Here is a 24424-nt window from a genome sequence, read left to right as displayed (position 1 = left end):
AAAGAATGGTCGCATTGGGACAAAATGGCCAGGGTCAAAATATTGTCCCAATGCATGATGTGAATTCGAACTTGCACCAAATTGCCATTTATGGGATTTGTGCGACACTATTCATAGGGTGTCAACACCATTGGGAAGGGGTTCTTGGGGCAAAGTTTGAGGAGGATCGGATCAGAAATGGAAGAGATACAGACATCACAGTCCAAATCACCAAAACATTGGGACATTTTTTGAGCTACTGTAACCTACTCAATGCGTACAGGGATGGCAGCAAGATAGCACGCCAGGAAATCCTGCGCATTTCCCCCAGTGCACCACATCACTGGGATCGTCCAGACCACTGGGTTGATATGATCGCTCTGAACCACATCATCGCAGCCAGAAACGACCCCCAAGTTCAAGTCGTGTTTATCAAGCTACTCAAGCGCTCCATCATGGTCAAGAGCAATGGTGCTGCTATTTGGTCTCGCTATGAGAGGCTCATTCGCGAGGGATGCATGCAGTGAATGCAGTGCACACACCTTCTTCCAATCCTGTTCCGGCCCACTCACGGGCGACGACGTTTCACTTCCGAGTCTCTTCCGACCCACTCACAGGCGACGACGTTTCACTTCCGAGTCTCTTACGAGTTTTCAGCCCTACACCATGTTTATCGAGTGAGCCTCACTTCCGAGTCTCTTCCGACCCACTCCACTCCACGAATGGGTGGGTGGGCCCCGAATACTTCCCGACCATGAATATCTTTTTTTTTCTTGAAAATTTTGTTTTTTCTTCTCCAATGCCCCAACCGGCCCCAAAAGTGCTTCTCACTCCATATTCACTTCCAAATCACTTCCGAGTGAGTTCCGCGGTGGTGTTCTCTCCATGTTTTCAGTGTTAGATGATAATATTATCACACTCCAATAAAAATTTCACTTCCGAGTCTCTTCCGACCACTCGATGGCTCACTTCCGAGTCTCTTCCGAGTCATTTGGATATCTCCAGACACCACGGCGATGGAGATTATGGTTCGGGTGTGTGGGTGGTCGGTGTGCATGGAGCGGGTTAACCCCCGTCGCCACCAGCTCCACCAGCGACGGCGGAGAACTGGGCTGGGCTTGGACACCCTGTCTGACAGGCACATTCGTCTCCCACAGACTCCGCAGGTACATGGGTATATGAGGAGCCCGAGAGATCGCTGCTGGAGCACCCCATCCATCCGCCTATCTGTTAGAGTCCGAAGGGGACTCAACGGCAAAAGAAGAAGTGAGCTCGAAGTGAGCTCAGGGAAGGCAAGGGTAAAGTCCGAAGTGGACTCGGAGAGGGAGCGAGGGAAGCAAAGATCCGTTCAAGATAAGACTAGTCTCGAAATGAGACGTGAGGAACACTCAGAGAATAAAGTAGAAGGCACTTTATTTAGTCCTATTTTGAACGCTGAGGTTCGACTACACATCGCGGGGGTCAGGCTATTTATAGACAAGTCCGGACTTGGCAGCGAAGGGCGGCCAAGGGAGGGAAAAGTGGGCGATCGAGCAGGGCGAAGGGGGCGATGCACGAACGAGGGCCGAGAAGGACCACCGAGACAGGCAGAGAACCAAAGCGAGGGAGGCGCAAGCAAAAGCGAAGCACCTGGCAGGAGAAACGTGCAAAGGCGAAGCAATGTGACTCAACGTCCAAGAAGCGGATTGGTCAAGTATAAGGTTGGGGCAAATGCATGCGAGATGAACAAGAGATCGGGGCGGTCAGGCAGGTCATGAGTCACCGGTGGTGGGACACATGACCGGCAGCCGAATTGCAACCAATCGCAGCAAGGCGCGTGCACAAACAAACCGGCGCGTGCGAAGAAGACAAAGGAAGCGGAGCAGCGCGGGGAAACGGAAGTGCGGAAGGAGCGGAAATGGCAGGCAAAAGGCGGAAAATTGGAGGGGAACTGCAAAGCTACACACAAACAAACAGAAAGGCAAAAGAACAGCCAAGTGTGCAGTCAAAGTGGAGAACAAGCAGAAGCTATCCCTAACATCATCCCCTTCCTTAGCGACGAACTCCGGGCGTCGCCTTCGGCTTTGAGGGATAGCGAAGGTGGAAGTCAGCAACAAGATCAGTGGCGTGGGAAACATTGGCAGCGGGCTCCCAAGACCGGTCAGTCTCGGAATAGCCCTTCCACTGAACCAAGTACTGTAAGCGACCACGGAAGAGCCGAGAATCGAGAACAGTCTCGACCTCAAACTCTTCCTGGGAGTCAACAAGAATGGGTGGAGGTTCGGGTTGGGTGAACTCGGGAACAATGTCCTTCGTTCGGGGTTCAAGGAGGGATACATGAAAGACGGGGTGGACTTTGAGTGTGGAAGGGAGTTTAAGTTCAAAGGCAACGGGGTTGATGCGGCGAAGAACTTTAAAGGGGCCAAGCTTTTTCTGATCAAGCTTGTTGGAGGGACGAAGGGTGCGGATGTGGCGACGATCAAGAAAAACGAGGTCGCCAACGGAGATGTCGGGAGTGGGGAGACGGGATTTGTTGGCCTGCAAAGTGTAGGACTCTTGGGCAACCCGGAGGTTGGCCTTGAGATCCTCGAGAACGGTCTGAAGTCGGTCGACACGTTCTTCGGCAGAGGGCACAACAGAAGGATCACGGATGATGGAGGGATCAAAAATGGGGTGATGGCCATGGACTGCAAAGAAGGGAGTCATGCCAGTGGAGGTGTTTTCCGAGTTGTTGTAAGTGAACTCGGCAAGGGGAAGGTGAAGGGTCCAGTCGTCTTGCAGGTAATTGCAATGGATACGCAAATACTGCTCGATGACCTGGTTGAGAACCTCGGTCGAACCGTCGGTCTCGGGGTGGAAGGCAGAAGAAAGGGAAATCTTCGTCTTCAGAAGCTCATTGAAGCGCCTCCAGAAGGCCGAAGTAAACTGAGTTCCTCGGTCCGAAACAATAGACCGGGGACAACCATGCAAGCGGAAGATGTGGGAGAGGAAGAGTTCGGCGGTTTGCTCGCCTGTAACCGTCTTCGTGGTGGGCACAAAGTGTGCTTGTTTGGACAGGCGGTCCTTAACCACGAAGATGGAGTCAAAGCCGTTCGAAGGTGGGAGATCCGTGATGAAGTCCATCGACAGGTCCCACCAACGTTCGGAAGGAACGGGGAGAGGGTGAAGTAAACCATAAGGGGAGTGACGGGACGGCTTGGCTCGCTGGCACGCTTCACAATTAGCAATGAAGCGACGCACAGACTTACGAAGCCGGGGCCAGTGAAAGTCCCGGGAGATGAGCTCAACGGTCTTGGCAAGACCAAAGTGACCAGCGGCAGCGGAGCAGTGACGTTGCTCAAACACTTTGAGCTGGAGCTCGGGGGAAGGGACAACGATCAGGTCTTTAAAGTAAAGGAGACCGTCACGGAAGGAGTAATCGCCATCAAGACGTTTGGCGTTGAAGTCAGAAAGAAGGGAACAAGAAAGGGTGGCAGCTCGAATCTCGGAAAGAAAATCGGGGTTCGAGCCGATAACGGTGATGCTGTCGAGAGAAATAGACTCGAACAGCTGAAGGAAGTTGGTGGAGTGGAGGGAGTCACCAGGCTTTATCTCAAAGTCAGAACGGCGACTGAGAGCATCGGCTTTGGTGTTGAGGCGACCAGGGCGGTGGTAAATGCGAAAAGCAAAATCAGAAAGGAATTGGGCCCACCGGAACTGGCGGCGAGAAAGTTGGGAAGCGGAAGTGAACCGGGTGAGGTTCTGGTGATCAGAGAAAACAAGAGTGGGATGATCGGGGTCGGCAGCCATCAAGTAATGACGCCAGGCAGTAAAGGAATCGACAATAGCAAGGAGCTCTTTGTCGTGGGTGTCATAATTCACCTCGGCGGGACGGAATTGCCGAGAGTGAAAAGCAACGGGGTGAAGAGCGCCGTCAGGGTCAAACTGGGAAAGGACGGCACCCAGAGCAAAGTCAGAAGCATCGGGCTCGATGACAGCGGGTTTGGAGAAATCAAAGTAACGAAGAATAGGTGCGGAAGTGAATGAACGTTTAAGAGAATCAAAAGCCTCTTGGGCCTCGGGAGACCAAGAGAAGGTGGAGGATTTGGTGGTGAGTGAAGTCAAAGGACGAGCAAGTGCGGAAAAGTCCTTGACGAAGCGGCGGTAAAAGTTTGCGAAACCAATAAAAACTTGGATGTCGCGAGCAGAAGAGGGAACAGGCCAAAGGGAAACGGCCTCGACCTTGGCAGGGTCCATTTTAATGCCATCGGCAGAAATGATCATGCCGAGAAAGTCAACTTCAGAAAGGTCAAAAGAACACTTGGCCGGATTGACCTTAAGAGAGTGTTCACGAAGGCGAGAAAGAACAAGCTTAACATGCTCCTCATGCTCCAGGGGATCTTTTGAGAAGATCAGGATGTCGTCAAGATAAATGACAACACAGACACCAAGGAGGTCCGAGAAGATGTCGTTCATAAAAAACTGAAAAGCAGCGGGGGCATTCGAAAGACCAAAGGGGATAACATTGTACTCGTAAGAGCCAGATTTGCAAACAAAAGCAGTCTTCCACTCATCGCCCTTCTTGACACGAACCAAGTGGTAAGCATCAGGAAGGTCAAGGTGTGAGAAGACGCGGGCAGAAGAAAGTTTATCCAGAAGATCCTGGAAGAGGGGAAGAGGGTAGCGGTTCTTCTTCGTGATGGCATTGAGGCCCCGGTAGTCGACGCAAAGGCGAAGACCACCATTGGGCTTCTTCACGAAGAAGCAGGGAGCACCAACGGGAGAAGAGGATTTGGAGATCCAACCACGTGCGAGGGCGTTGGTCAGATACTCCGAAAGAGCAGATTCCTCGGCCGGGGACAAAGGATAGACTTTCCCCGGCTTTGGCAAACGAGGTTCCTTTCCATCCTCGGTCCGTACAAACTCAATAGACAAGTCATACGGACGGTGAGGAGGCAAGGAAGAAGGAGGGTCAGACTTGAGGCTGAAAACGTCGCCAAACTCATTGTATTTGAGCGGGACACCTCGAGAGTCAACAGGGGTGCCAGACTCGGCATACACCTTCGTCGTGAGCACGGACCTTATCGACACCGTAGGATACGTCTCCGGCGAAGGAGGACGGATATCCATTTGGGCAGCGAAAATGTCGAGCTTGTCTTCCCGTGCAAGACGGAGAAGACTCGCCGCATTAACGAGCTCAATGTCGGGCGAAGATAAAGCCGTTGGCTCTTCAGAAAGCGAAGCAGAGTCAAGGCGGGAAGAAAGGGAAGGCGAAGTGCCAAAGGAGGGAACCGGTGTAAGGGAAGGACCGGAGGGAGGAGTCAAAGGCGAAGTGCCCGAAGGGGGAGGCGAATAGCCGGAAGGGGACGAAGTGTCCAAGGAGGAAGCAGAGACATCCGCGAGGATGTGTCCATCAGCAAGGCAAGAGGGATCGGAGAACGAAAGGGAGAGGGACTTCCAATTGACAACTGGATTATGCAAGCGCATCCAGGGAAGACCAAGAGTGATGGGAGTGGTGGAGAGTCGAGTCACAAGAAAAGAAATCGACTCGGTGTGGGAACCAATGGTCAACGTCACAGGAACGGTTTGGAAACGAATGAAACCGGCCGAAGAACCATCAGCAAGGGAAACGGAGTAGGGAGTAGAAAGAGGGATAAGAGAGAGTTTATGGAGATCCGCAAAGGCAGGATCAATGAGGGCAAGAGCGGTGCATCCATCATCAATAAAGACAGAAAGGGAGATGGAGACCGGGCCAGAAAGACTCATGACGACAAGGGTGGCCGGAAGAAGAAGCTTATCGTCCGATAATGACGAGTCAGAGGGGGAAGATGTTCGTATCGCCGAACAGACCACCTCGCTTACTTGCGAGGTGCTGCTCGGCTGTGGGCATTTCCCGAGTTCCGTTTGACCAGAACCGGGCACTGCTGAACATCGCGACTGCCGGGACAAGACTTTTCCCCGCAGTACAGGCAGAGACCCTGCTCACGACGTCGCTTTTTCTCGACGTCGGAGAGCTTAGCAGGGCGGACCGAGACAGAGTCAAGGTCCATGGGAGTGGGTGCAGAAGAGGAGGAAGAAGAAACATGCGCGGGAGAATGGTGGTGATGGGGAGCAGAGCGAGAAGAAGGAGGAGGAGGTTGGGAACGGGAGGAGATCTTGAGACGATGGAGGGCATCGTCGTACTCGACCGCTGCCTTGATCAACTCAGGCAGGGAAGCGGGAGCGGGGCGGAGACCGATGAGGTGGAACTTGACCTCAGACTTCAAACCCTCCTTGAAGAAGTGCATCTTGGTGGGTTCATCAGTCTGGACGCGGGCGGCGAGCTGGACGAAGCGGGTGGCGAAGGCTTGGCAGGACTTGAGCTGGACCAAGCGCTTGAGGTCGTTCAAGGCCTTATCTTGCGAGGAGGCCGTGTCCTCACCGAAGGTCGACTTGAGGGCAACTTCAAAATCCGCGAAGGAAGCCGGGAAGCGGTTGGCCATGTAGAAGGCGGCCTCGTACCACTTGAAGGCTTCACCGCGGAGGAAGGAGGTGGCGTACAGGACCTTCTGGCGCTCGGGCGCGAAGAAGGCAGGATCGGCGAGGAAAACCAGGTGGCACTGGGCGAGGAAGGCCGTCGTTTCATCGCGGGAACCTAGGAACTCCTTGGGCTTGTTGACCTGGTAGACCTGGCGGGGAGCGGCGGCGGGAGCTTGCAGATCTTGGATCTGACGATGGAGAGCAGCGTTCTGGGTCATGAGGGCGTTCATACGCTCCTCCATGCGCGCCAGATACGCGTTGAGGTCTGCAGGGGGTGCAGCAGGCTCAGCCATCGGATCGACGAGGGAAAGAGAGGCGAAAGAAGAAGAAAGGCCGGGAAGCCAAGAGGGAGCGTTCAAAATGATGTTAGAGTCCGAAGGGGACTCAACGGCAAAAGAAGAAGTGAGCTCGAAGTGGGCTCAGGGAAGGCAAGGGTAAAGTCCGAAGTGGACTCGGAGAGGGAGCGAGGGAAGCAAAGATCCGTTCAAGATAAGACTAGTCTCGAAATGAGACGTGAGGAACACTCAGAGAATAAAGTAGAAGGCACTTTATTTAGTCCTATTTTGAACGCTGAGGTTCGACTACACATCGCGGGGGTCAGGCTATTTATAGACAAGTCCGGACTTGGCAGCGAAGGGCGGCCAAGGGAGGGAAAAGTGGGCGATCGAGCAGGGCGAAGGGGGCGATGCACGAACGAGGGCCGAGAAGGACCACCGAGACAGGCAGAGAACCAAAGCGAGGGAGGCGCAAGCAAAAGCGAAGCACCTGGCAGGAGAAACGTGCAAAGGCGAAGCAATGTGACTCAACGTCCAAGAAGCGGATTGGTCAAGTATAAGGTTGGGGCAAATGCATGCGAGATGAACAAGAGATCGGGGCGGTCAGGCAGGTCATGAGTCACCGGTGGTGGGACACATGACCGGCAGCCGAATTGCAACCAATCGCAGCAAGGCGCGTGCACAAACAAACCGGCGCGTGCGAAGAAGACAAAGGAAGCGGAGCAGCGCGGGGAAACGGAAGTGCGGAAGGAGCGGAAATGGCAGGCAAAAGGCGGAAAATTGGAGGGGAACTGCAAAGCTACACACAAACAAACAGAAAGGCAAAAGAACAGCCAAGTGTGCAGTCAAAGTGGAGAACAAGCAGAAGCTATCCCTAACAGTAGATCAAGATATCGTCAAGATACGCAATTGCGAACTGGTCCAACTCGGTGCGCAGGACGTCGTTGATGAAGTGCTGGAACGTCGCTGGCGCGTTGGTGAGCCCAAAGGGCATCACCAAGTACTCGAAGTGCCCATATCGAGTACGGAAAGCTGTCTTCCACTCGTCCCCGGAGCGGATGCGCAGCAGATTGTAGGCTCCACGAAGGTCCAGCTTAGTGAACACCTTCGCGCCTCGAAGTCGGTCCAGCAGCTCGCCGATCAGCGGTAAAGGGTAACGGTTCTTTACCGTGATACCGTTCAGTGCGCGGTAGTCAACGCAAAGACGAAGTGAGCCGTCCTTCTTCTTGACGAAGAGGATTGGTGAGCCTGCTGGGGACGACGAAGGACGAACGAATCCCTTGGCAAGATTCTCGTCGAGATAGTCACGCAGAGCGTGAAGTTCGGGCTCGGACAGTGAGTACAGAGGCCCGAACTTTGGCGACTTGCCCGGCTCCAAGTCAATGGGGCAGTCATAAGGGCGATGCGGAGGCAAGGAGTCAGCTTCCTGTTTAGAGAAAACAGACAGGAAGTCCTTGTACTCCGCAGGCACTTCGACAGTCGCAGTGCTCGGCTCGTCAGTGGGCAGGACATGGACCTGAAAGATGGTCAGGGGTTGCGTTCCATGCCTGCATGCATCCAAAGACTCGCGCATCGAGCGGTAATCAATGCTGCAGACGCGGAGAGGAGCGTCCGAGCTGAGAGGAGGGGCGTGGACAAGGTCAGAATAATGTTCGACGGTTACTTTATTCTGAACAATGTCCGAAGAACAAACAACAGGAGGAGGTACATCAAGGAGGGAAAGAGAACTGACAACAGAAGAAGGGGTTTGGGAAGAGCGAAGGGGTTCGGGAGGAACAAGACAAGAAGGGGAAGACGAAGGTGGGAGCGTAGGAGAGGAGCTTAGATCAATCAAAGGAGTGGAATCATCAAGAAGGGGAGTGACATTGGAGGAAGTGGAGCAAGACGAAAGAGAAGTAGTGCATGGAGAGGGGTCGGAATCAACAGAAGGAGGGAGACAAAGAAGACCGCGAGACCAGACAATCTTGGGCTCGGCGGTGCGCAACCAAGGAAAGCCAAGGATAAGTGGTTGATGTGGAGACCTGATCACATCGAACCGAAGGCGTTGCGAGACGTCCCCGAGAATCACCTCGAGTGGAGCAGTCTCGCGGAGGATGGGGCCAGACGACAGCGGCTTACCATCCACGCCTTCCACTGCCAAGGGCGAAGCCTTGGAGCAGGTGGGGACAGAGTGTCGAGCAACAAAGTCCTCGTCGATAAAGTTGCCAGAGGCACCAGAATCGACAAGTCCTTCGCACGACAGAGAATCACCAGAAGGAAGACGAACAGCGACGGGAACAACCAACGAGCAACGACGAACAGACGAAACACAAGACTTTGGTTCGGTACCAGCTTCGGCACCAGGGTTGCGGCTAGCACAGACAGTTAACTTTGCCGAGGGTTGGCAGGACAGCTCAGGTATTTGCACCTGTGGATGAGGTGCAGTTCCCAGTGACACCAGAGGTGCCACGGGTACTATGCCAGAGCTGAGAGTGTCCGCCGGTCCAGAGGCAAGGCGAAGCTGTCCGCACATCACTGCTTCCCCAGTACTTACCAAAGGCACCTTACCAATGTCTTCACTTTCGGAAGGCGGTGGGCACGGCTCCGGTTCAAGGCCTTCACTTAGAACCGGGCCTGGTCGTTTCCCGAACTGAAGTCTTGCACTTCTCCATCTTCGTAAACGATGGTGCGGATGATCCTCGGGCCGGGAGGTCCAGGGGGCGGTCCGGTAGCTCTGGTAGATCCAAACTTGACGGGGCAGTTTCGTACCAAGTGGCCCTTCTTGCCACAGTACAGGCAGAGTCCAAAGCGGCGGCGGCGTTGTTTCTCCTCGGCGGTCAGGGGTCCAGAGACGGCAGAGTCCACTTGCATGGGCTCGGAAACAATGTAGGAGGGGTGCGGCGGAGCGAGGACGGGCGCGGGAGCGATGGCGGGAACGGCAGCGGAGGCGGAACCAAAGGCGAACTGGGAAGACCGGTAGCGGGCAGGCGTGCTTCGGCGCTCTTGACGGCGCTCGCGGATTCGTGCATCGAGCTCGTTACAAAGCTCGATGTACTCCTCCAGATCTCGTGGCAGAGGGCGAACTCGCGAAAGTTCGTCTCTGACATCATCCGACAAGCCAAGTCGGAAGAACGAGATCTTTGCACCGTCGTTCCAAGTCGTATCGGCGGCAATACGAAGGAACTCGGATGCATAGACTGCGCACGGGCGGTTGCCCTGAGACAGTGTGGTGATCACTGACTCGGCAGTCCTGGCCCGATCAGGGTCGTCAAACACTTTGGAAAAGCGTTCTAGGAAATCGCCAAAAGAGTTGAGTCGGGGATCACCCATCTCAAGCATCGGAGTCGCCCACTGGAGAGCCGGTCCAGTGAGCAGACTAATGACGAATCCGACCTTAATCGGGTCAGCAGGGAACCGGTGGGGCTGCATTCGTATATACAGTTTGCACTGATTTACGAATGCCCGGAACCCTTGCCGGTTACCGTCGTAACGGTCCGGCATCTGCACGCTGTACCCAGCGGCAGGAGCATCGCGAGCTGTCCGGAGCTCGGCGAGCTCGGCCTCCAAGGCACGGAGGCGGTCCACGAGGGCAGGATCCATGGCGGGACTGGGACTGGGACTGGGAAAAAAAAAAAAAGCGAGGAGGTTCAAGAACAGGAGAGCGAAGAGGGCTCAGACACAAGTGTGCTTGAGGTTCGGACAGGACTAGGAAAGGGGCGGGGCTAGGAGCGGAAGATACCAAGCAGGTGGTATCAGTAGAAGAGAGTTCGAACAAAGTGTAAGGAGTGAACAAGCGCAAGGACGAAGACCAAGTGCTTGGTATGAGCTTTATTAGCTTTTAGCCCCGAACACCAAAGAACAAGTTTTGTTCGAACTGGTGTTCAACATAGGCTCAGACATGCAGGGCTATTTATAGACCGGGAGAAGGTCGAGGGGCAAAAGTGGGCGAGAAGGGTGGAGCATCACAGAGAAGCGAGAAGGGGGTGCGAGAGTGGCTGGTGTGCAAGCGAGAGAGGCTTGGCACAGCCCGGGGACATGTGCCGAGCGGTGGGGGAGGCAGGAAACCAGTAGACGCGGGTGGCAACGGCGCGTGCTCATGCATGGGGGCAAACAAACACGTGGGGACTCATGATTGGTGCGGAGGGCGAGAGCATGCGGGACAATCTCATTGGTCCGTTGTGATGCTGGTCATCACACGTATCGACGAAGCACAGATGACGGCCCTCCGCACACTCTTCCGCGCAGGACCAGGGACATCGATAGGAGCAATGCACATCAGCTGTGGACTACCAAAGATGTCGATGCGAGCAAAGATACTGGCACTCCAGACATGGGCAAGATGGGACGACGAGATCGCAGACAACTCAAAGATGATATCGATCGTCCTCAGAAACACCCGCTCACCCCCGTTCACAGGCGAGCAATTCCTTGGACACAAGCTGTTGCAAGACAAACACTGGCAACGACTAATGGCCAGGCAGGACACCAATCCTGAATTGACAGCGACCGAGGCCTTCCTTGGAACGGAAGCGTCGGCCTTAAGGAAGAAGGACAAAACCATAGGGACACAAAGGAGCTGGTTCCACCCGTTCCTCGACCCCGATAGACCACTACTCTGCACCAACCCAGAGTGGACACTGCGACTAGCCCGGGACCTACGGAAGAACAGGTATCTTCGAGCATTCCCAGACCCGGCTAACGGACGAGCACGACATCGACAGCGAGCCCAGGCTGCCCAAGAGGACGACTTGGCGATCCCTCTGCGAGAAGCCATCCTCACAGAACACATGAGGACAGCGTTCAAACGAGACCAACAACTCACAGCCGCATGCACACCGACAACCTCGATGTCGGCACTGTGGAGAGCCGAGGGATACACAGGTAGTCAGCCTATCCTCGAGCTAATGATTCGATGGCGACTTGGGATATTCCCAGGACACACCAAGGGAGGAAGCAGACCCTGCCGATGGTGCTCCAAGAACGGAATCAAAGTAGACCTTAACCGTTCCCACGCTCAAAGATGCGTCGACCCCAAAGGCATCCTGGCAAGAAAGGTCAACGAACTCGCACGGACCCACCCAAGCTGGGTCAAACCCACAGTCGAAGGAGTGGGGCCTATAGACATGCTGCTTGACTTGCTGGAGTTTGAAGCCAAGAAGGATAGAGAAGAGCAACAGCAGCACACTGGTGTGGGAACCCAAACACCAGGGAGAGAGAGACATGGCAATAACAATAATAATCACTCGGTGGGGAAGCGAGGGGAGAGACCGGGGCTTTTGATCGCATCAATAGTCTCGGATACAGATGATGACACTGGCATCAGTGATGCTGATGTAGACGACGACTTTGATGATCGAGATCGGCTCTGGAGCTCCCTACCGGGAGTGATTGCTCGTATGGGGAGGCTCAGACTCACTGGTCCCGAAGTGGACTCGGACCTTGGCTCTGAAGTCAGCTCAGTGTCAGACTACGACATTGACTTTGACTTCTTGGTAAGAACCGACCCAACGCCGAGACCAATCTGGGACGAGCTTGACGAACTGTCTCTCGATAGTGGAGGACACTACTGCTGGGACACTGACCAGAGTTTGGACTTAGTATCCCACTCCGATCATAGTGGGGACCTAGTGCCTCACTCTGACCTTGGTGGGGACTTAGTACCTCACTCCGACCAGAGCGTGGGCTTGGTGCATTTGGGCACAGGTGTGGACTTAGAGCCCCACCACCCCGAACCGAGCTCAGACCTTGCCTCGGGGTCGAACTGGGGAGGAACCTCAGAGTCAGTCTCAGAGTCTGGCTCAGAGTACTCCCCTGATGGTAACGAAGACAATGGAGACCGAAACCGGGCCAGGAAGACGAATAGAAACATAGTCTCTGGCCTCGAAACCATAGAGGTTCCCACGCCCTCCCAAGGACGAAGTACTGACCCGATCCCAGAGTCCGACGATGACTTGGGACTAGGTCAGACCCCAGGATACGAGATAAATCCCGAGTACCCCTCCCACAGACAAACTCACACTCCCTTGAGGGCAAGTCAAGACCCAACACCGCACAGCAAACCCTGGAGTGGGTTCGAGATGATACTGGAGGGAGACTTGGATAAACCAACCCCCGACATCCCTGAGCGGGACTTGGAGACATGCGACTCCCTCTGGGAGTTATTAGAAGAAGTGTTCACCCGCATGGCTCGCCGTGTGGGCTGGAGAGTCGGCGAAGGCCGCAACAGGGGTGTATGAGCGAGCCTGGCCACCCACTGCCGGGTATCCTGCGATACTGATGGCATGTTGAATATTCTTGAATATACAACTATCAAAAAAAAAAAACCAAGTACGGTAACAGACTCGTCAACCATCACTCGTCGTTCAAGACCGTCTTCGCCAAGGATACAAGGCCTTTGTGGGCACCCTGGACACATCGGCGGACAGCGTCGTGTTCAGTGATGGTACTCTCATCAATCTCCTGAATGGCATACGGCGCATGGCCACGGCAGAGGACATGTTCACGACGACGCTCGAGGTCCGATACAACCATGCGGCACTGACTGCCGAACGCAACGGGGAAATGATCACGTTCCTTGTGGTTGACACCCAGAACGGCAAGTCAATGCTGCTCAATATCATCGAGGCCGTGCTCAAGGGTTTGTTTGTCGTTCGATGGCGACAAGCCGCGATATGAAAAGTGGCATGTCCTTACTTGATCTCGATATCCGCGGGATCATCAGGGTGAGAGAGCACACCGGAGAATGAACCGCACCCTGCCGACTATCCCACTGCCAGCGATGGTCGCCAAAGCGCAGAACAACAGAAACCTACCAAGGGGCCATCCAGCATCAGCCTTGGTCGGATCGAAAGCCCACAGGGGCTCGACATACGACGCCTGGAACGAGAGCAGCGATGCCTGAGCAGAATGATCAAGCAGACCCCCGAGTACGACACGGAAGAACTGGACGACCTGCGTCGTCAGCTTCGGTCCACGAGAAAGGCCATCACCCAGCTCAAGCGCAAGAACGGCATAGGGTCATGGAAGGAATCCATGGCCACCATGGACACCCAGAAGTGCTCCGAGATGACCAAGACCATCGGAGCAATGCGCACGAGGAAGGAGAGAGAGGGATCCCACCTCTTTGACAACTCGGACCCGACTCTCGAGAATCTCGTGGTGCCCTTTGGCAAGGTATCCTCCGCCTCGCAGGACAGCGGGACAGAGTACGACAGAAGTATAACCCCGCCACCCCTGAGCACGGAGGCGACCCTCCTGCCGCCCGACAAGCGGCTCCCAGAAGTATCGCTGGAGCACATCCAAGTGACCATCGAGAAGGCACCACGCCGCAAGGCAACGGGGTCCGACAAGATCAAGAGCGAAATGCTCATACCAGTCGCACCAGTGATAGCCGAGTGGCTCCGCCTGATCATCATGGCGGCGCTCAAGGCCAGTGTGGTGCCAAGCGAATGGAACAGCGTGCCGATCCACCCAGTGTACAAGCAGAAGGGATCGACCCTGGACCCGGCCGTGTATCGCCCTATCGGCCTCACTCAGACTTGCAGGAAGATCGTGGAAAGGATCATGCTCCCCTTCCTGGCAGAACAGGCAGGAGACATGGACGTCGCCCAAGGCGGATTCCGAGCCAGACGAGGAACCCTTGACCAGATCGTCGCCCTGGACACCCTGATCAAGCACCACAAGATGAACGGTGAGGAGTACTCCCTGGTGTTCCTCGACATCAAAGCCGCCTATGACACAGTATGGCGCGAGCGACTGTGGACCAAGCTCAAGCAGCGAAGAATGAACGGCATCGCCCTCGGCTTCCTCAAAGCCATGTTTGACCGGGTATCCATCCAAATGGTCAGCAAGGGCCGAAGATCCAAGCCAGTATGGCTCCAGAAAGGACTGATCCAAGGATCGGTGCTGAGCCCACTCATGTTCAGCGCCTTCATCGACGATCTACCAAGACGCCTCCGAGATATGGGAGGCACCCCCCTCCAGGGACACAACGGGGCCACCATCAAAGTGAACTCACTGTGGTTCGCCGACGACGGTGTCCTGATCTGTAAACCTGGACAAGCACAACCACTCCTCAATCTGTGCGAGGCCCACAGCCGGAGAAACCGGTACAGGTTCTCACCCCCAAAGTGCGAGGTCATCTTCTCAGACCACTGCACCGACAAACAAACGGGTTTGCGCCTCTATGGCCAAAACCTCCCTGAGACCAAGATCTTCAAGTACCTCGGCGCCATGATCGACGTCAATGGATTCCGCATCGACAAACAAGTCGACCGAATGGTGACCAGGACAAGAGAAGCAGCATCCAACATGGCCAAGATGGGCCTGACCCTTGGGAACCTCACGGCTAAGACCCTAACGATTGCATACCGCACGTTCCTGCGGCCGATGATGGAATACGGCCTCGCCCTCGACGCCATCCCAAAGAACGAACAGAAGCGGCTCCACCGGACACAAACCTTCTGCTTGAACTTGCTGTTCCGCACAGCTCGCACGACTTCACACGGAGCACTGCACCTCAATTGCGGATTACCCACGATGGCGACAAGAGCAAAGGTCCTCGGCATCCAATGCCGAGCACGATGGGAAGACGTCGCCACACACGACGACAAGATGATCGCCCTCATCACCCGCTTTATCCGATCCACGGCGATGAAGGACCAGCCATACCTTGGCAAGCCCTTCTACGAAAGCATCCAATGGAACCTGACCTGCACCCGCAAGGAGAAGAACGCCACGTTCTCGATGTCCATGGCCTTTGCCAAGGACGACGACTCGACCACGGATCGCACACAGATTCTGTCGGTCAAAACACTCATGCTGACCCACGATGCCCACACATCGTTCAAGCGAGGACAGCAGCTGACGGCTGCGTGCACACCAAGAACAAAGATGTCGGGAGTCTGGACCCAACTTGGACCAAGCATCCCACGAAGACTACACGTAGTAATGGTGTGGTGGAGACTGGGGGCATTCACCTGGCACCCACACGGCAAGTACCGCCTCTGCAAAAAGTGCAAACGCAACGGCGAAGGCCGAATCGAGCTGAGCAGATCCCACGCACAGACGTGTGTGGATGAGGAAGACGCCTTGGACGCCCTGGTACAGGGCTATAAGGATATTTTCACTGGATGGACCGAGCCCGAGACCGAAGGTGTCGGGCCTATTGATAAATTGCTGGATATGCTGGGAGAGGTTGGCAAGCTGGAATACGAAGAACCCATCGTGGGACAGGCCTTCAACGGTCTGTGGACTGATCTGGAACAGATCTTCCATACCCTGATGTGGAGACTCGCTGGATGGCAAGCCAGGCCCGGCGACATTCCTGAGTGGGACTTTTAAACACTCGATGTACTCCATGAAGAGCGAGATGCCGGGGACCACGGGGTCCTGATGGCTAGTGCGCCGCCACGGCGGCGCACAATAAAGAAAGAAAGAAAAAAAAAAACTACTGTAAACACAAAAAAACAAAAAACCAAGATCCACCCCATTCGGCATTCTATAAATCGAACAGTGTCTCGCCTTGTTATCGAAGGACTGTATTCATGAACGACAGGATTGTTCTTTGGCTCAGGGTCTTTCCATCAATCAATTGCCACGCTGCTTTCATCCCTTTACCACCACACGCATCTTGGCACCGCTCTTGCCATTTTTAGTCGGGCCACCGACACTGCTCCCTTGACCCTTGGCTGCCCCATCGACGCCGACGTCATCATAAAACTCGGTGCTATGCTCAGCCTCCCACTGAGTCCTGAGGTACCGCAGCCCCGCCAGATTGAAGCCAATGATGTCCCGGTGCTCCTGCAGCGAGTTGTGGATCTCTTTCCGCAGGCGGATGAGAGTGGGTCTCAGCGTGCGTGTCGTCACCAGTTGGCTATGGTGTACATTGAGAAGGAAGAACAGGATTCGTGACGAGAGCAGCTTGTTCCAGCGCTGTTGGATTGGCATCGGCAAGCAAATAATCAGCCTCTGTCAGCTCGATCTCAAACTTGACAAGCAGCACCCTCAGACCCAACGGCCTATCCGCTTGGCGAAGAGAGTCGCCCCCCGCGCCATCGTAGTCAACACCCACCTTCTCGATCCAGAACAAGACCACCTTCAGCAGCGACACGACTTTGCCAAAGGGCAGCACCAGCAAGGCTTCGTTCAGATCGCTCAGTCGGATTCGTTCAATCATCTTCAGGACGTAGCCTTCTGGAGTGATGCTTGGATCGCCAAAGGCAAGGATGTAGGGGCTACGTGGCGGCGGCGCAATGTCTTCGTCGGGGCTGGCTGACTTTTGCTATCAGACAGAGCATCGGGTGAGCTTGGGGTGACGTGGGTACCAGATGGATCTCGAGAACAGCGGATCAAGACCAAGCCGCCCATCGTCGCCTGAGTGGCCTTGGCTTTCCCATTCTCTCCACATTCCGAGTTCTGCTGGGCACTCCGCACCAGTTTCGCGGTCGCTTACCATCTCAAAGACATCCAGGGCAGCACGCTCTTGCTCCCAAACATCGAGCGCCTCCATGATCTTCTCGCCGGCTTTCAGGGTCTCGGCCGTCCGTTTGCCGGCACTGCCGACTTCTGGACCCTGGAATGCCGAGGCATCTGGGTTCGCATCGGGAGCGCCAGATCCAATCTCTTCCTCGAATCCGCGATCGTCCCGCTGTTTCTCGTAGAGCTCCTCCAGCTCCCGCTCGCGTTCTTCCTCCAGCACAAACTGCTCGTCAGTCTTCTCCCAGATGCGGATGGACTTGTCGTGGGAGCCGGTCACAATAAACCGACCATACTTGGCCACGGCGAGAGACCACACCTCGCCGTGATGGCCCTCGAGCTTCAGGATTTGCTCAAACTGTGATACAGAGATGGAATGCAGCGAATACAGTCAGTGCGAGCAACAGACGCAGATTTTTGATCCAAAGGACAGCAGGTGATCGATCCTACGGTACTGAAGAGCAGCTAGTCCGATTCTTCTCGGACCCATAACTGTGCCAACCTTATCGGCGTCCCAGTACTTGATGGTCTTGTCCTTGCCAGCGGTAAAGAGCGAGTGTGTACCCCACACAAATCTGCAGACCATCACAGAGTCCTCGTGAGCAATCAAACTCTTGTGGCAGTCGCCAAAATCAAGCCCCCAGAGCTTGAGGGTCTTGTCGGCTGAGCCTGTGGCGATCAGGGCCCCGTCCGAGGAAATGTCCATGGACAGCACAGGCAGCTTGTGTCCATAGAGCGACAGGAAGAACTTGAGGGTATCGGTGTAAAACACCTTGACGGTGCTGTCAAGAAGCGAGACAGCAAGCAGCGAGCCATCGGGCGAGTGACACACACTCAGGACGTCGTCAGACATCTTTAGGATCCGGGTCGGCACCAGCGTGAGTCGACGAGCCACCTGAATGCGAATGGGTAGGTCAAGGGTCGTACGTTAGCTGTGCGGCCAAATGAACCAGCCCAGAAGCTGCAGTCTGGGTGATCGCCAGACATGCCTCAGATACGCCGCAGAATGCCACTAATCGGCGTGTCAGAGGTCATCTAGAGCGGCTTGACTGGTCCACCACTCTTGCTTGACACGACAAGCATCAGGGACGGCGCGCTTGCCTTGGAATACTCCGAGTCTTGGATGAGCTGAAAGTCCCAGAACTTGACTTCCTTGTCGGCTGATCCGGTTGTGATCCCCGTTTTGTCTGGCCGCACCTGCAGCGACCAAATGGGTCCGTCGTGTGCCTTGATGCTCTCGAGCAGCGACGAAGAGGCAAGATCAAACAACTCGAGCTCGCCCGTTTTGGTGCCGATGACAACCTATACGACCAAGAGAGGCAGACGGAATCAGGAGCAAAGCTCACGATCGTGGATTGAAGCGCCTCAAGTCGCGCTCACACAGCACGGATGCAAACACTGCGGCGATGGCAATCACACGCCGAGCACTGGGTGTCAACTAGATGCAGTCCAGTGATGAGAGTTCTGTGGCAACTCTCGTGAGGCGCTATAGACCATTCGTCACGCATCTGTAACCCCACATCCAGTACACCCCGTTCAGTCAACCGGAAACGTACGTGTTTGTTGCCCGGCACAAAGGCGCTGCACAAGGCATATCCAGAGCCCAGGGTCTGTACGCACTTTTGCGTCAGGGTGTTCCAGATCTTGATGCCGCTGTTGGATCCCGAGACAAGCAGATCGTCGTCGGTACTGAGGGCGAGTGTGCGAATGTCGGAGCGGTGGCCTTGGATCTCGATCGACGATGTCAGCTTGGTAGGTTCCTCGGCAGAGTCCAGTCCAGCAGACCACAGCTCGATGGTGTTGTTGGTGAGCGAGCACAGCACCTGGACAGGAGCATCCTCGCTCTCCTTGGTCTTTGGCGAGAAGTCGAATGACCGGACCTTGGCCGAGCATCGGATGGCGGCAAAGGTGGGGATCTCGTCTGCGACCGTAGGCAAAATGTCGGCCTCATCGTCGCCATCGAGGGATGGGTCAGTGGCGGGGTCACCGGTTCCCTTGGCTGACTTTTTCTCCTTTTGCCGCTTCTTGCGACGAGCCAGGCGCTTCTTGACCTCCTCGGCAGTGCGAACCTTGAAGACCTCTACCAGTCGATCAGCACCCTGGATGAGACGTCGTCCCGCAGCATAAAGCGGCCGTTCACAAACAGCAGCCACACGGGGTTGTGACGAAACGGCATAAACAGGTGATCAGCGAGACACGAACAGGACACGGATTGACAAGATCATCGACATGCGGTGTCGTGGAAATCAAATGCCGTTGGGTGCGGGCAAGGTGCGTATCGCAACTAAATTGACGGCTCACGTTCCAGCACGCTCCGTGATAGAGTATCAATACACGCGAACTGCTCCTGGACCAGAACCAGGCAACTTCAGCACAGCCCTGGATCCGCCCTGTGTACCGCCAGGCACTTTCCTGTCATTCTGACTGCCATGAGATGTCCACTGAACAGATCAACACCACGAGCAGTGTGCGGCACGCATAGCTCACCTGGATGCCGATATAGCGACCGGTGTGGTCGGTCCGCAGGGTGGTGACTCGCTCCTTGCTTTGACGCTGCAGAGCGCCATGTAGGGTGACACCCTTGGCCAGCTCGTCGGCGACAGCAGAGGTCTGTGCAGATTCAGTCGCGTCCGACGGACCGACAGGCTCGAGCTTCTTCGCAAGCACGTCTGGATCGAGTTTCCAAACACGAAGCTCGGGGTCGGCAGCACCCGTATAGAGAGTGAGCTGGTCGGGCGAAGCCGCCAGGGCCCAGACCTCACTTCGATGGGCAACGAGGGTCTCGATGCAGTGCTGTGTCGTCAAATCCCAGATCTTCATCAGGGTGTCTTTGGAGGTCGAGACGAGGTGGTTGAGGTCGTTGCGATCCAAGAACACAAGGCCGGTGATTTGATCCTTGTGGCCGCGCAGACGAAACAGCCCGGATTCGGCTACAATGTCCCAGACGATAATGTCGGTGTCCCTGGATCCCGAAACGAGGCGGGTGCCTGAGCGGTCAAAGGCCAGGTAGGTGACGGCAGCGCGGTGGCCGTTGAAGACAATCAAGGTCGACGACGAGACCATGGACCAGATGCGGATGGAGCCGTCCGAATAGCCGACAGCGTATTTGACGTCGCTGTGGTCTTTGGAGGCAGTCTGGCGGGTAATGAAGGTCACCTCGGCCTTGTTGTCCACGTCGGACCAGGCTGCAGTCTGCTCGCCGAGCTTGAGGTTGTAAATGTGGACGTTCTCGAGGGCGGGACAGACGGCGAGCTGGGCGGAGGAGTCGTAGATGATGTTGGAGTTTGCCGAGGCGATGGTTCCAAACGATGCCTTTTGGCGATATCGGAGATAGAGCTTGACCATGGCGGCAGGATGCGGATGGGGGTCAATGCAGCGAGTGCGAATGCCGATGCCGTGTCGTTTGGAGGCAGATGCTCTTGTCGCTCAGGGCCACTGCTGATGGGGCGACGTCTCGATATGCGGGACCTCGAAGCTCTGGGTTTCGGTTGCGCGATTGATTGCCTTGCGCCCAGATCGCGGAGCTTGCCAAGAAAAAAGAAGCCCGCAGCAATAATGAAATTAATGAGCCGCGGCTGGATCCGGGATGGATCCGGGATGGATCCAGGCTCGATCCAGGCTTGATCCAGACTCGATCCGCCCTGAACAAGCCGCCTTGCCTGAGCGCGCCGCCCCTTTGCGCTCTTTCCGCACCACAGTGCCAGCAGCAGCAACAGCCGGCCCGGCTTGTCGGTCGCGTCTATATTTAGCGACGTCCCCGCGCACCTGTGCGTGTGCGACACGGACACAGGGCAGCCGGCACAGCCGCAGCGACAGCGACAGCGCACACAGCAACAGCTGCCCCAGCCGCACAGCCACAGTGTCCACACCCCGAAAAGACAGCGCCGCACACACACACGCGGGGTATTTTTGGCCCTTGCCCCAGCCCGCCGATCGCTCTGGCGATCCTCTGTCCCGCCGTCTTCGCCGCCCTTTTCGCTCTTGCGCTTCCATCGCCCTTCCTCTCGCCTCCCGTCCTGCCCAAGACTCCCCGTCCGGCTTTGGAGCTTGCTCTCCCCCCGCTTTCTGCTGGCTGCCTGTCCATCTTTTCCCGGTGCTCTCCCGCTCTTGCTTGCCCTGCTCGGGCCATCGCTTCCACTCCATCCACCATGTTCAAAAACATCGGCAAAAACAAGACCCCCGTCCAGCCAAGCTACTACCCCTCGCAGCCCTACAACAACGGCTCCGGCGGCGGCTACAACAACGGCTCCGGCGGTGGTTACAACTACGGCTCCTCGCCCTCGTCCCATGCCTCGCCCGGCCAGGGCTACTCCCAAAAGGTCAGCTATGACTCGCCCGCCCAGCGCTCGGCTCCTGTCCCGCCCTCCGGCACCGGCGGCGGCGGCCCCCCGAACCTCGCCCCCCGCGGCTCGTCGCATCCAAAGATGATCTGGAACCAGGTTCCCAAGAAGGTCATCCAAGCCACTGCCGACTACACCGCAGAGTACTCGGGTGAGCTCTCCTTCCGCAAGGGCGACTTTTTCTACGTCGTCGACGACAGCCACCTCAACAAGTACGAGGTCATCAACCCCATCGAGAAGGTCCGCGGCCTCGTGCCGTCCTCCTACTTTGAAAACCTCGACCGAGTCGCCAAAATCCCCGAGAACTTCCACGAAGAGATCGGCGTTGTCCTCCCAAAGTCCTTCATGGACCACGACCAGCGACAGAGTATGCCTTCGTCCAGAGGCAATAGTGGCCAATACGACCCCTACGATCCCTACAACGGGCCATCTGCTCGTGACTCCAACCCGGTCAAGGACTACGACCCCACCGACGACTATGCCGACGACAGCTCGCAGCCCTCCAGCCGCCCCGTCACGCCTCCCCGTCGCAACGCCCCCGAGCTGCTCAGTCCCACGGCCTCGGTCCGGGACGGCCCTGCTTCCTCGGGCCCTGGCACCCCCCGCGGCCGGGCCTTTGTGCCTGTCCAGTATGCGACCGTGCCATTTGTCGAGTTTGTCAACGGCCAGTGGGAGTACTCTCTGCACATTGAGCGCGCCGACAATGCCCAGGGCCTCATCTTCCGAACCTACGACCAGATCTGGCAGCTGCACGTTGCCCTCCTCACATCCTTCCCGAACGAAAGCGGGCGCAAGGACCTGCCTCGCATCCTGCCCTTCCTGCCCAACCCCATCCGCGACATGACCCCGTCTGAGGCCGAGACCCGCCGATTACATCTCGAGATCTACTTTGTTGAGCTCACCAAACTGGGCCGTCCCATCAGTGACTCGTTCCCGCTCAAACGCTTCTTTATGGTGCAACCGCAGGACATTGACAACCCCACCGACGAGGACCTGCAATTCCGGGGCGAAGGCACTGTCCAGGACCTCATCGCCGAGTACATTTCCGACGGCCTTGTCAAGATCAAGATCGACCTTGGTAACGAGATGGTCGCCTGGAAGATCCCTGACGACCTGCGGTACACCGAACTCCTGGACGAGGTCGAGGACAAGCTGCAGGTCCGCATCGTTGGCCTGAGCTACAAGGACGAGACCGGCCTGCTGCTGCCCCTCTTTGGCGACGACGACCTGCGGCTCCAAATCCAAACCAACCTCGGAAAGCTCGTCTTCTATCTGGAAGAGGAAGAGGAGGAAGCCGACGAGTACCGATGAGCGGCTCCGCGGTGGCACCCCATGTTGTGCTGGCTCTTTCGGAGTATTGCGTTTGGATGAAACATGGATCGTAGGAGCATCGATGCCGAGGAACGAACATGCGCTGGCATCCTCAGTGGTCCAGGCAAAGCGACGGCGCTCCGTGTTGTAGATATTAACGGACCACGCACCTCCTTGATGTCTGTCCGGGTAGACTGTGGCCGGCTGCTCTGCCGGCGAGCACTGCTGATCGCCCAAGCGTACATCGACACAGCAGCGAATTGCAACGACCTCGGCCTCTCCAAGGCTGAGCTGGCTGCTGCGTATCATCGTTCTGCTCGTCGTTCACCCCGTTCTGCCCTTTCACTTTCCTCGCTCTTCCTTGCATATTCCGTCTCCGCCCGTCTCCGTTTGGGGCACCTTCTCGCTCTTGCTCCCCGTCTCTCGAACCTCATCCCTTCTGCTTACTTTTTCAAGCAGTCCAGTTGCGCTCGTGTTCAGTCGCATGATCCGGCTATCGCACCATGCTCTACTTTCTCCCACCCTCTGCCCTTCTCCACATCGTGACCCGCATCCGTGATCTTGAAGCGCCTGGTCAGCCTCTATGCGTTTGCTCCGCTCTGCTCGTGCTTCTATATATATCATGTCGTTTCTTTCTCTTATTTTCTTTTCACCCTCCGCTCTAATTTCAATCGCATCCATCGTTTGTGCTCTGGCTGCAACACGATCCTCTATTCACCAGCGTCTGTCCTTGCGGAGCTACCAGCAAACGACAACTCCTGTGCTGTTCTGCGAACTGGAACGAGCCCTCGAGCCGATCAGGATCAACTCTGCACGTCTGCTCCCAGCTGGTGCGTTTTTATTCTCCTTTGACCTTCGACCATGCACTCGGGATGATGTATTTTGTTCCTTGGATGCTGTGTCTCAATGTTGCAAACCCGAGATCGGACCACTCTTTGCCCATTTGTCCTTTGTATTTGCTCTAGACTTTTTCGGTGCCTTGCCCTCTACCACCAGCCACCCTTGGCGTTTGACTGTGTGGTCAGAGTTGCATCCCACCCCCTTCTCTTTCGTTGGCCTCATATTCTGTCTTGCCATCTCCCGCGCACACCCAGGTCGCGGGCCCTGCTCTTCTTGCATCGCCTTTTGTTGCTTGTTCCCGTCAACAGCCCATGCTTCCATTTGAGTTCCCACGCCCATCCGGCAGACTTCATACGGCTTTTTTCCAAACGAAACGGGCTGCCCCGTTTTGGGTCAGGGGTTTCGTTTTTTCTGGTCCTGAATACACCCATTCATCGCTGCGCTCCGGTGCCGCCATTCCAGCGGCCATCCAATGCGGAATCGCGGTACCAATGCGGCCTACATCACGGCTGCTGCTCAAGTCGATGGTGGAGACCGGAGCGCGATTGCAGGTCCCACTCGGAGGGCGATCCTTTATTCATATGGCCCTGTTGCGCCTGAGTCGTTCATACTACCCTGACATGCGCATGTGTCGAGTGGACAGATCCATCACTCGACTACTTTACAGCGTTTCCAAAATGAAATGGGACACCCCGTTGAGCCATGACAGGGTTTTTTTCTGTGACCTGAATACACCCACCCTCTCAT

The 24424-nt window shown here is 56.0% G+C and overlaps 4 protein-coding genes across 4 annotated transcripts; 3 read left to right on the top strand and 1 right to left on the bottom strand.

The window, feature by feature from the left end:
* The first annotated feature begins 10760 nt into the window (after positions 1-10760).
* BJ171DRAFT_296045 (uncharacterized protein) lies at positions 10761-13033 on the top strand. Its single transcript, XM_053106984.1, has 2 exons — positions 10761-12386; positions 12414-13033. Exons 1-2 carry the CDS (start codon positions 10811-10813, stop codon positions 12944-12946), a joined length of 2109 nt encoding a protein of 702 aa, XP_052969448.1. The 5' UTR covers positions 10761-10810; the 3' UTR covers positions 12947-13033.
* A 3195-nt stretch (positions 13034-16228) lies between these two features.
* Positions 16229-20703, bottom strand: BJ171DRAFT_494416 (WD40-repeat-containing domain protein). Its single transcript, XM_053110029.1, has 7 exons — positions 19674-20703; positions 18743-19285; positions 18288-18488; positions 17689-18081; positions 17164-17544; positions 16783-16992; positions 16229-16643 (listed from the first exon to the last, which is right to left on the bottom strand). Exons 1-7 carry the CDS (start codon positions 20529-20531, stop codon positions 16317-16319), a joined length of 2913 nt encoding a protein of 970 aa, XP_052969447.1. The 5' UTR covers positions 20532-20703; the 3' UTR covers positions 16229-16316.
* A 437-nt stretch (positions 20704-21140) lies between these two features.
* Positions 21141-22953, top strand: BJ171DRAFT_494415 (uncharacterized protein). The gene has a single exon (XM_053110028.1). It carries the CDS (start codon positions 21335-21337, stop codon positions 22835-22837), a length of 1503 nt encoding a protein of 500 aa, XP_052969446.1. The 5' UTR covers positions 21141-21334; the 3' UTR covers positions 22838-22953.
* A 359-nt stretch (positions 22954-23312) lies between these two features.
* On the top strand, positions 23313-24124 carry BJ171DRAFT_296002 (uncharacterized protein). The gene has a single exon (XM_053106983.1). The coding sequence runs from the start codon at positions 23421-23423 to the stop codon at positions 24000-24002; it is 582 nt and encodes a 193-aa protein (XP_052969445.1). The 5' UTR covers positions 23313-23420; the 3' UTR covers positions 24003-24124.
* The last annotated feature ends 300 nt before the right edge of the window (positions 24125-24424 follow it).

This window comes from Polychytrium aggregatum (assembly GCF_025602895.1).
Source record: "Polychytrium aggregatum strain JEL109 chromosome Unknown BJ171scaffold_8, whole genome shotgun sequence".
Taxonomy (NCBI): domain Eukaryota; kingdom Fungi; phylum Chytridiomycota; class Chytridiomycetes; order Polychytriales; genus Polychytrium; species Polychytrium aggregatum.
Note: the sequence above shows the minus strand (reverse complement) of the source record. Positions and strands in the feature narration are given on the sequence as shown.

Coding starts and splice junctions, on each gene's coding strand:
- BJ171DRAFT_494415 (XM_053110028.1), top strand. CDS start 21,335: ATGTTCAAAAACATCGGCAAAAACAAGACCCCCGTCCAGCCAAGCTAC.
- BJ171DRAFT_296002 (XM_053106983.1), top strand. CDS start 23,421: ATGCGTTTGCTCCGCTCTGCTCGTGCTTCTATATATATCATGTCGTTT.
- BJ171DRAFT_494416 (XM_053110029.1), bottom strand. CDS start 20,531: ATGGTCAAGCTCTATCTCCGATATCGCCAAAAGGCATCGTTTGGAACC. Junction 19,286..19,673: donor GTCGCTATATCGGCATCCAG/GTGAGCTATGCG, acceptor CGTCTCATCCAG/GGTGCTGATCGACTGGTAGA. Junction 17,545..17,688: donor AGTACTGGGACGCCGATAAG/GTTGGCACAGTT, acceptor TCTGTATCACAG/TTTGAGCAAATCCTGAAGCT.
- BJ171DRAFT_296045 (XM_053106984.1), top strand. CDS start 10,811: ATGGGGGCAAACAAACACGTGGGGACTCATGATTGGTGCGGAGGGCGA. Junction 12,387..12,413: donor AGTACCTCACTCCGACCAGA/GCGTGGGCTTGG, acceptor ATTTGGGCACAG/GTGTGGACTTAGAGCCCCAC.